Raw genomic sequence first — 12,144 nt, forward strand, 5'->3', positions numbered from 1 at the left:
TAAAGTGAACTCCTAGAGATGAAAAGTACAATATCTAAGATAAAAAGCACACTGGATAGGATTAATGACAGATTCAACATTCCAAAAGAAAAGTCTGGTGAACTTGAAGACACACAATTGAAACAATCCAAATGAAACAAAAATAGAAGACTTAAACAAGAACATCAGTGAGCTATGAGACAAATGCAAGTGGACTAATATATGCATAATTGGAATTCCCAAAGGACAGGAAAGAGAAGAAAGGACAGAAAAAATATTTATCCTTAGACCTTATCCTGTCTTTGATGAAAAATCTGCTGTCATCCTTATCTTTGTTCCTCTCTATATAATGTGTATTATTTTTTGGTTGCTTTTAAGATTTTCTTTCTATCACTATTTTTGAGCAATTAGATTAGAATATTCCTTGCTGTGTTTGAGGTTTTGCTGAGCTTCTTGAATATTTGCTTTATAGTTTTCATTAACTCTTAATTTTATTCTGCTATTATTTCTTCAAATATTTTTTCTGTCCTTTCTTCTCTCTCCTGTCCTTTGGGAATTCCAATTATGCATATATTAGTCTGTTTGCATTTGTCTCATAGCTCACTGATGTTCTTGTTTAAGTCTTCTATTTTTGTTTCATTTGGATTGTTTCAACTGTGTGTCTTCAAGTTCACCAGACTTTTCTTTTGGAATGTTAAATCTGTCACCTGGGTGATCTAACACAGACTGCATTGTTAAAGATGTAGTCTATAAATTCTAAAGCAATCACAAAAATAGAAAAAGAATCATAGCTATCAAACCAGCAAAGGAAATAAAATTGGATTAAAAAAAATTCAGAAGAAGACAAAAAGAGGAAGAGCAAAAAGATGAGATGGGCCAAATAGAAAACATATAGCAAGATAGATTTAAAGCTAATCATATCAATAAATTAAATGTAAATCCTAAACCAGGGGTCAGCATACTTTTTCTGTAGAGGATCGCAAAGTAAATATTTTTGCTTTGTGGGGATATTGAGTCTTTGTTGCAAGCATTCAACTCTACCCATTGTGGTTTAAAGGCAGCCATAGACAATAATAAGCAAATGAATGGGTGTGGCTGCATTTTGTCTGTGGCCACAGTTTGTCAGGCCCTGGCCTAAATATCCCCATTAAATGACAGAGATTGTCATGTTGGTTAAAAATGCAAGATTCTACTATATGTTCCCTACCAAAAAAAAAAAAAAAAATACACTTTAAAATAAATATTTTAACAAATAGATTAAAAATAAAGGATGTATAAGACCAAGTATATGCTAACACAAACAAAAGAAAGAGGAACTAGTTACTATTAGAAAAGTAAATTTTGGAGTGCCTTGGTGGCTTAGTTGGTTGGGCAGCTGACTCTTGATTTCTGCTCAGGTCATGATCTCAGGGTCCTGGGATCGAGTCAGGCTCTGCTCAGCACAGTCTGCTGAAGGATTCTCAGTCTCTCTTTCCCTCTGACCCTCCCCCTAGCATGTGCTCTCTCTCTCTCTCTCTCAAATAAATGAATAAATACGTTTTTAAAAAGAAAAGTAGATTTGGGCGCCTGGGTGGCTCAGTGGGTTAAGCCGCTGCCTTCGGCTCAGGTCATGATCTCAGGATCCTGGGATCGAGTCCCACATCAGGCTCTCTGCTCAGCAGGGAGCCTGCTTCCTCCTCACTCTCTGCCTGCCTCTCTGCCTACTTGTGATCTCTCTCTGTCGAATAAATAAATAAAGTCTTTAAAAAAAAAAAAAAAAAAAGAAAAGTAGATTTCAAAGATAAGAGAATATTTAGAATATTAGCAAGGATAATGAACATAATTTCATAATGTTTAAGGGATTAGTCCACCAAGAAGACATAATAACCCTAAATGTTTATTCACCTAATAACAGGGTTTTAAAATAAAGCAAAAATTGATAGAACAGCAAGAAGAAATAGACAAATCTATAATTAGAGTAAAAGATGTCAGTAATAGGCCTTTTTCAATAATAACTGATAGAAAAATACCTGGAAAATTAGTAGAGATATATTCTATGGAAAATAATATAATAGTTTTTTAAAACAACTTATTTTTAAGAAATGCATTGACCAACACTATTAACTAACATGACCTAATTGATGTTTATAAAATTCTCCATTTAACAGCAGAATAAACATTCTTCTCAAGTACACATGGGACATTTACTAAAATAGATCATATTCTACAGCATAAATTACTCTCAACAAATTTAAAAGTATTCAAGACATATAAAATATTTTTTTTCTGACCACAGTGAAATTGAAACAATTTATTAACAAAAGGTTATCTGGAAAGATCCCCAAATATTTTGAAACTAGATAAATACCAAGTCTATGCCCTTAATGACTATGCTATGTAGATGTGTGGAGAGTCAGGATACATGGAAAAATGAAACATGCTGAGCCATGGGATCTACCAGAAACATCTAAGTGTGCACACCCCCTCCATCTCATAATACCTCTGTGATCTTGGTGAAGGTACTTAACCTCTCTGAACCTATTTCATAATCCAGTGTGAATAATAATAATTATTATTATTATTATATGTTGTAAGAATTAAATGGATTAACATATAAAATGTGTTCTGTACCATGCCATCCCAGCCTGTATTGGTAGCAAGTGAATATTCTCTCCTTTCATCCCGAGTTTACACAGTTCTTGGCAGGACTTCAATATATATTCTGATTCCTTAGCATTATTTTTTTTACTGCAAAGTCTGTGTATTTGAATAATCATCTACTTTTGCAATATATTTATTCATCAGTTAATTCATAAATAACCTGAAGAATTAGTGTTCAACCAGCATTTTTTTAACTTTTAGAAAACAGTAAAATAATTTCTTTTTAGGAGATATATTTTTTAATATTATATACATACATCAAATATAAACAAATGACCTAATTACTACTTCCTGAAACTCCCTTGCTTATAGGGATTGTCAATAATGAGTGATTATATTACAACATGGTGTTTGGCTCCATAGACAGAAAATAATCGCAGAATCAATCACAAATATCTGACTTGGAAAATAATTCAAAGAAAGAATTTTGCACATCAGTGTTAGACACAGGTGTTATAAAATACTAATTATGCATTTCAACACAAATACAAAGGGAATTAAAAACAACATACTCAGAGTGTTCTAGAGTCATCAGGAAGTCTTCACCAAGGAGGGGTTTGAGGTATTGGGCAATATAGGTAAATAAAAAGCAAAATAAATAAATAAATAAATAGAAACCAAAAAATGAAATGTGTACAGAGATAACAATTTATTTTACTTTGTTTAACTCCTAAGATCATATACTATTCATGCTTTGGTTTTAGAAATCAGAATTTCCCCATGATTATTAAAATTGCTATCAGTTACTATATGAAGTGGTTTATATTTTATATAAGCACCATCACCACATTCATTTATTTTGCATAGACATAAGTTCTCCCACCTAAGTTTTTTTTTAATCTAAGGTATTTTTTTTCAAGGTTTTATTTATTTCTTTGAGAGAGCGAGCCAGTGAGAGGGAGAGCAGGGGGAGGGGCAGAAGGAGAGGGTGAAGCAGACCCCCTGCTGAGCAGGGAGCCCAGCTCCATACCAGGACCCTAGGACCATGACCTGAGACTCTTTGTCAACTGAGCCACCCAGGAATGCCTCTATCTAAGATATTTTAAAGAGCTTGTATCAACATATAAGAAATATAAACACAATAATTTGGCATGAATTCATCTCAATGACAATACACTGGCTTAAAAAAATCATTATGGGGGCACCTGGGTGGCTCAGTGTGTTAAGCCTCTGCCTCCGGCTCAGGTCATAGTCCCAGGATCCCGGGATCAAGTCCAGCATCGGGCTTTCTGCTCAGCAGGGAGCCTGGCTTCCCCGTCTCTTTCTGCCTACTTGTGCTCTCTGTCAAATAAATAATCTCTAAAAAATAAATAAATAAATAAAAAGATTTCTAAAAAATATTAAAAAAAAATCATTATGTTTGTTTGCTCATCATTTTGTTCAAACTGTTCACATTATGAAGGAACCAGTAGTATCATCTTTCTATGCTACAGTGTCAACACATTCAGATGGCCCTTTGCATGCATTGCAACTTCCTTAAATGTTTAAAAATCCCACCTGAAACTTGTTACTTTGCTTCTCTTTCTCTGGTTGTCCAAATTAAAAATCAACTCAGTAATAGTAAATCACTCTTCTCTTTTCTATCTACATGCTTTTTATTTCCCACCTTCCTTCTATTCCTTTTATTCCTAATTTTTAAAAGATTTTATTTACCTATTTATCAGAGAGAGAGAAAGAGCACATTTGCTCCCAAGTAGGGGGAACAGCTGGCAGAAGGAGAAGCAGACTCCCTGCTGAGCAAGGAGCTCCACACTGGACTAGATCCAAGGACCCTGGGATCATGACCTGAGTCAAAGGCAGACACTTAATCAACTGAGCCACCCAGGCTTCCAAGTCTTCCTATTTCTTCGCCCCCACCCCCCTGCCACCCCGCCGCCCTTTACCTATAGTAGTTGGTTCCAAGGAATAATTTAGGGGCAAGAAGGACTTGCTACCTGATTTGCTACTTGACTCGTTCGGTCTATCAGCTACTTCCTTTTCCTCCCTGAATACTTTCAGGTTTCATCTTCTTCTAGGGATTCTGATTTCCTACACAGCCTCCTCCCCATAATAAACTAAAAAAAAACATTTTAAAGAGTCCTTCTAAAGTCTTTCCATCATCTAATTTATAGTTCATCCTGTCCCGTCTAGTCTGCATATATTCTTATTCTCTTAATTCAAGCAATTGGTCCATATTCTGAAAGATGTCTTTTTGTCCTAAAACAACTATTTGGCTCTACCAATTAGCCACACAAGGAATTTTTTTTTGGAATGCTTGATATTTTAGTACCTCAGCTCACATTTTTCTTCAGCTTCTCAAAAAATGTTTTAATTAGTTGTGTTTTTTAATAGTGTCAAGGTATCTTGTAGGCTATTAACTGTTTAAGTTATACTTTGCAAGCTTTTTAAATGTTTCACATTTGATATCCTCCTTTCATATGTTCTTATCTATTCCAGTGTGGTTGGAGCACTGTGTCTGAATCAAATGGGGAAAGTACAAGTCAGGTGGGAGAAGTCCAGGGCTGCCGTAGACGGCGTGCTTGCCCAACACAGTCATGCGGGCCAGGAGAGAAAAGGGAGCTGGAATCCAGCCAGTGCTCTGCCCACCAGGTGCCGTGCTCAGCATGAGGCTATGTTCGTCTAAGGAAGGGACGCTTTGTCAGTTCACACAAAGGTGTCACATGGGCTGGTGGTGACCCAAGAGCAGATCATGTATAGGAATTTTTATTTTATACTAACACCCTGAGAAACCACTAAGAGGGAGTAATATAATCCAATTTGCATTTTGTAAAGAACACCCTGCTGGGTGGATCATGAATTGGAGAGAAGAAATGGAAGTAAGGAGGCCAGTGGAGAGATGATGGTGGCCAGAACTAGAGTGTTAGGAATGGAAATGAGAAGAAATGAATGGACTCAAGGCATCTTTTGGAGACAAAGTGAATAGAACTTAGTGTTGGATTAAGGGTAAAGGATAAAAATGATGCCCCAGTTGCTGACCTGAATAACTAGATGGAATGTGGTTACTGTGTCTTGACTGGGGAAGGAACAGGTGGGGAGGGATTGTATCTAGGTTTCTGGTTCAGACCGTTTATTTGAGACACCTGTCTCCATGGCTAGCAGAAGCTGGGTAGATGTAAGTACCTGGAATTTAGAAGAACATCTGTTTTTTGTTTTTTTGTTTTTTCCTGAGTGCCCCTGAGGCTTCCCTTGCCTTTAGGAATCTGAGAAAAAACACATTTGAGCAATGCTATCATGTTCCTAAATGATCCTTAGTATCCTTTTTCTCAAACAATCCAGAAACTTATTTTGAAAGAGCCAAAATAACTCCTTGCACTGAGTACAAACATAATTGTTTTGCCTTGGAGGAAATGCTTAGTCCTATAACGGTACAATAAATGTGACAGACCCCACACTGGGGCTAGTCTTTTATCTGTATTTTATTTAATTTGAAGGACTTTATGTAAACTTTCTTAGCAAATTTTCTGTTTCCTGGTACCCTGGCTTCAGTGTTTCCCTGAGAAATTCACGTTGACCTCTTTCTTCCTCTCGTAGTGGTATGAATCACAGTAAGTCAAGTTTGACAATTATTCTTGCCAGTTATCTGGCATTTACTCCCTCTAGGAATTTATAATCATGGCGCAATGTAAATCTAGAATCAGCCTGTCACTGAGATGCTCTAATCTCACTAGATGAACGACCAGGCCTGAATGACTCCAGTACTCAGAGATTTGTTCTCTCTTGCTAGGCAGAGCCAAAAGCAATGGTTAAAAACCACAGGGAGAGAGATGTTGGCTCAGCTAAAGGAAAAACTGCCTAACGCTTAGCACTGTCTGAAGATGGAAATGCTTGCTGGGAAGGAGTGAGTTATGGTTTCTAGTGGTGTTGAGGCATAGGGCGGACAATCATTTGATGCAGTCAGTCTATCTGTAGGAGAGACTGAAGAGTCAGAGCACAGAAGTCATCTCCACTGACTATTGAATCCCTGCTCATGCTAGAGCTTTATATAGATGTTTTGTCCTGTTTATCCTCAGAACAACTCCCAAGGGAATGAGTTGTAACTCTACCAGGAGAGGTTACAGTCACAATTTAAGATTATATAGTTAGAATGTGGCAGAGCCAGGGTTCAGAGCCAGGATTTAAACTCAACTTTGTTTGAATCCAAAGCCCTTGCTTTTCTTTCCACAATTCACAGAAGCTTGAGAAATGGAACCAGGGGATTTCTAATACTCCTTCCAGTGCTGTGGTTCTGTATAAGTACAACATGAATACAAGGCATCCCCAAATTGACTGTGTTTTCCTTAATCATCCTTTTGGCCTCTATCATGTTAAAATGATAATTTATGACTCTCAAACTTTCTGGGATCACCATCAAGAGAAGGCCATTCAAAAATCAACATTTGTACTTTGTATCCCCACTGAGCTTTCAGTGGAATGTAGTCTAAGTCCTCCAAATCTTTTAATTTTTTTTCTTATAGGGTTTCTGGGAAGGACTGAGTTTATAATACAAATATACAGAAGACTAAGCTTTTAATATTTCTGAAAACTGTCATAATATATGGTCCTAACTTCTCTACTCATTTTATAGGTCTTAGAAGGTCTTAGAGGATCTTGAAATATTTGACCTAAAGTCAATTTTTCTGGCCTAAGTTCTGAGTCAGATTATTTGTAAATATTAGAATTTAAAAATTAGATTCATTACAAAATTAATATTAGAATCTTTTTTAAATTAGAGTCTGAAAATGAGCTTGATTTACTCATCTTAAGGTCAAATGCCTTTATATATGTGTTAAATGCTGTTTTCTAGATTGAAGCTGAGCTGGCCAAGGAAAGAGCCAGACACTTAGTTGAATTTGAGGAGCAAGCTCTGCTTTTTAAGGAAGAAGCTAAACTGGAACTTGATATTGAAAAGGAAAAACATCAAGAAATAATCCAAAAGTATAAGAAAGAACAAGAGGAACTACAAACAAAGGTCTGTGATCATGATGTTCATTGTTATTTAATGGGTTTGAAACTATAGATGTTGGTTATGTCCTTCTAAGAACATTGTACAGTATTTTTAACTCAAGGAGCATTCCTGAGGTTCATTGTGCCTTGGTTTTAACTACATAGGTGGAATGGTTTGGATAGTCTACAGAAGGAATAGCTGAGATAAATCCTATAAACATATAATACAACTACTAATGGAATTTTTTCTACAAAACTTTTTAAAAAGATTTTATTTATTTGAGAGAGAGAGAAAGATCACAAATGGGAGTGGGAGGAGGAGAAGTAGACTCCCCGCTGAGCGGGGAGCACAGTGCACTAAGGGCTGGATTGCAGGACCCTGGGATCATGACCTGAACCAGAAGTCTGATGCTTAACCTACGGAGACACCTAAGTGTATTTTACTTTTACTTTTACTTTACTTTCAAAACAGCATAAATTAGGGACATCAGGGCGGCTTAGTCAGTTAAGCATCTGACTTTGGCTCAGGTCATGATTTTAGGGTCCTGGGTTCCAGTCCCAGGTTTGGCTCAGCTCTCAGTAGAGAGTCTGCTTCTCCCTCACTGTCTGCGTCTCACCCCACTTCGTGCTCCCTCTCTCTTTCAAATAAGTAAAATCTTTAAAATAAATAAATAAAAATAAAAGAGCATAAATTACATAACTAATAATTAGCATGGTTAGATATTCCAATACCTCAAATATCCAACATCAAATGATAATTATAATGATAATGATAATTAACATTTTATTTACAACTAAAGCTAACAACTAAAGCCTATCTTTTTCAATTACGAATATTTCAAATTCTAGATATTTTTGACTGAAGGGAAATATTTTAAGAACATAATTCTTCTTCATAATTTCTGAAATGTTATGTCCTAAACATAATTTTTTTGAAGATTTCATTTTTAAGTAATTTCTACACCCAACATGGGGCACAAGCTCACAACCCCAAGATCAAGTCCCATGCTCTGCCAACTGAACCATCCAGAAGCCCTCTAACCATAATCTAAGGTTTTGTTTAGGTTGCCATGTTATTATAAGACCTCAGTGTCATATATATGCATGTTTTTGTGTATATGCATATGTCTGTGTGTGTGTATTAACCAAGACCCAGTGGGTAAACTCACTAACAGTCTGTGTAAATTAAGTATCAGATGAGAGTTAATGGCCTCTACAGGTATACAAGACATAACAGTACAGCCTTGCCTTCTCTCTTTTTTTTCCTCTCTTTTTAAAAGATTTTATTTATTTATTTGTCAGAGAGAGAGGAGAGAGCACAAGCAGGGGGAGCAGTAGAGGGGGCAGAGGAGAAGCAGACTCTCCACTGAGCAGGGAGCCCAACACAGGGCTCGATCCCAGGACCCTAGGATCATGACCTGAGCTGAAGGCAGACACCCAGGTACCCCGGTACAGCCTTTTCAATAGCACTGTGAATGATAAGCAGGGCCAGCTATGTGAGTATATGACAAGTATAGTATCTCAGGGCCCCACACTCAAATAAATGGCCTCATGCCACTTGGGTTTAATCCTCTGCAAATGTTGTCTTGAAATTCTTAATAATTTTATCTTTGAATTTGCGTTTTGTAAATCATGTTCTATTGGGACAATGGTGCATTTGCTGGGAGCTTAAAGTCTCAGCTCACCCAAATTTCTACCTCTTCTATACTAGTTTTCTCCAAGAAGGGGCCTCTTTAGGCAGGGGTTGCCAAGGGTTATGGTTTTTCAAAAGAAGTCATAAACCCAGATTTTGTAAGTAAATTCTCTTGATTTTTAAAAGCTGAGTCCCTTTTTGAAGAGATCAAAACACCTTTGTGGCTCTGTGAGTCTTCTCTCCTGAGGATAACCTGATCTAGTTCAGTGTCATCTCTCCTCTTAATGATGGAAACTACTGCCCAGACCTAGCAATGATCCTTTTCCTTCCTGGATTAATTGAATATAATGGAATATTAATTTAATTTTTGAAGTTAGTAAGTGCGAATAGATTTCTTACAGAAGTTTCTCTTAATGTAAATTTAACATTTGAAACAGATTTTGGATACATAACACTTAAGAAATAGTTCACAAAATCCTTGAAACTTTGTTCTCCGAATGTTTTCCAGATTCTTCATGGATTGGTTTCTGGTTGTACTAATATTTATAATATGATGATATCCATAGCATAAATAATGATATATTTCATCAGAAGCAACTTTGCTCTTCCTGGTTTGTTTTCTGTTCTTTGTTTTGTTTTTTAAGGAGAAAGAAAACAAGCAGCCTTTTCCCTTCTAAAGCTCCCATGACTCTCAGGAAAAGCTGTTCATCTTCTCTCATCTCTTTATCTCTCATTCCCTCATCTCTTTATCTAGAGGTACCACCTACAGAGACAGTATATTTTCAAACTGTTCTGGTAGTCTCTAGAATTGCACAGTCTAATATGTTAGCCATGAGTGGCAACTATAATTTCAATTAATTAAAATTAAACAAAATTTAAAATTTGGTTCTCAGTCACATTAGCCACATTTTAAATGCTCACCAGTTAGTACTGGCAAACCAAAGCCTACTGAGTGCCTCTCTTCCCAACTCAGCAATTGGTGATGTCACCTTGGAATTGGCTCTGGTGAGAATATTTATACCATGGAGACTAGATACAAATCTGGCTTTTGTGTGTATGTGAATCATTTGCTAAACATATATTTACACAGTACTGTCATTAGGCAACTGTAGCTAGTGGCTACCATATTGGACATCACAGAGTATCTCTATCATCGCAGAAAGTTCTACTGGGCAGTGCTGCTCTTAGAAGGTATAGTGTCTGGGGTACCTCCAGTCATTTTTTTATAAGAAAAAAATCTATCAAATGAAAACTTTATTGCTATGGTATGAGTAGAATTTAACTGTGGTGCTCACTACATGCATCCCCAAACATCAGGCATTTCTAGGTCCCAAAGCCACCCCATACTGAATCCAGACCTGGATCAAGACTTGAGCTGTCCTTGGTAGCTCAATCCAGACACAGATATTTATATTTCCCAGGATGCCCAAGTGATTAATATGCAATTCCATTTAAAGTGATAAAAATACATTTTAGTCTTAACTTTTAAAAAGAAAATCTTGGAGGCCTACATAATGTCATAGGATTTATTTTCATTTGATCAGACAAGTACACTGATTACTTAGAATAAACCTCTTAGAACTCTGTGGTTACCTAGAGATATTGCCTACAACCTAATAGACAAAATTATCTTACAGATATCAGACTTAATCACAGGTGCTACCAGAGAGCTAAGGCTGGAGGTGGCCACCCTTGAAGAAAAACTCCGTGAATCTTGTATCCGCTACACTGAAGATTCTGAGTCAAAGGAGAAAGAAATCAAAAACCTGAAAAATGTGGTTGCAGAATTTGAATCCCGCTTGAAGAAGGAAATTGCTAGTAATGATTCTGTTTCAGAGGACTTGAGGAAGGAAATGCAGCAGAAGTCAGATGAGCTAGAAAGAGTAATGCTGGCACAAACACAACTGATACAGCAGTTTAACGAGTCCCAGGAACAGGTAAGGAGCAGAGGACAGTGGCATTGCCATTAGTGAAAGAGCACACATTTTTCCCAAAACTAGACAAGCAGACAGAAACATGAAAGGCAGCTTGGTGTCACTCAAAGAGTTGGGGACTATGAGTCAGGGACTTGGAATTACATCCTGGTTGTGTTCTTATCTAGGCAGTCACTTAACCTCTCTGCACCTCATTTCCTTTTCTATAAAATGAATTCACTGGACTTCATAATCTCTATGGTTTCCTGGCACCCAGTTCTACTTTGTTGTAAATGACCATTTAAAACTTCGGAGACTAGAAATCTTTGTGTATGTATGTCTTATTTGTTTGGACATTAAATCTTTGCTAAAGAAACTTTTAGAGCACCTGCTGCTTAAGTTCAGAAAATAATTTGGACAATATATTTTATTTTGTTTTTTAAGATATTTATTTGTTAATTTGGGAGAGAAAGAGAGCATGAGCAGGGGTAGGAGGAAGGGAGGGGCCGAGGGATGGGCAGGCTCCCAGCTGAGCAGAGAGCCTAGATGTGGGGCTCTATCCCAGGACCCTGAGATCATGACCTGAGCCAAAGTCAGACACTTAACTGGCTGAGCCACCTGGGAACCCTAGGACAATATATTTTAAAAATAATTTCTTTTGGGGCTTTATCTTTCTGTCAACCTAAACTATAAGGTAATTTACCTGTATTGGTCTTCTTTCTTATGTATGCATGATTATTTCAGCAATGTTTTTATTTAAACTGGAATAGACTTATTTCGATTTGAGTTTTTTTCCTAAAAAAGTCTTATTTCTGAACTGCTAAGCAGTTTGGGTCACACAGCGTGAAGGAACCAAGATTCATATTTGAATTTCCACAATACAATGTTTCCTATTTCAGGAAACCTGAATTCTAGTGATTCTGCTTCTAAATTTCAAAGTGACCCTCAGGCTTAGCACTCAGCATCTCCAAGTTTCATTTCATTTCATTTCCTTCCTTCCTTCCTTCCATCCTTTTCTCCTTCCTTCTTTCTTTTTAAAATAACACTAAGCATACT

The 12,144-nt window shown here is 36.8% G+C and overlaps 1 protein-coding gene across 2 annotated transcripts in view; it reads left to right on the top strand.

The window, feature by feature from the left end:
* Positions 1-12,144, top strand: part of LEKR1 (leucine, glutamate and lysine rich 1) — a gene marked incomplete at its 5' end in the record, with an annotated part of 163,734 nt that overhangs the window by 135,851 nt on the left and 15,739 nt on the right. For both annotated transcript variants that reach the window (XM_082750521.1, XM_082750522.1), the window contains 2 exons: positions 7,403-7,567; positions 10,813-11,112. In XM_082750521.1, the coding sequence (XP_082606647.1) occupies positions 7,403-7,567; positions 10,813-11,112 (465 nt within the window). The remainder of the gene's footprint in view (positions 1-7,402; positions 7,568-10,812; positions 11,113-12,144) is intronic.

Source organism: Mustela nivalis, assembly GCF_964662115.1.
Source record: "Mustela nivalis genome assembly, contig: HAP1_SCAFFOLD_1232, whole genome shotgun sequence".
NCBI lineage: Eukaryota > Metazoa > Chordata > Mammalia > Carnivora > Mustelidae > Mustela > Mustela nivalis.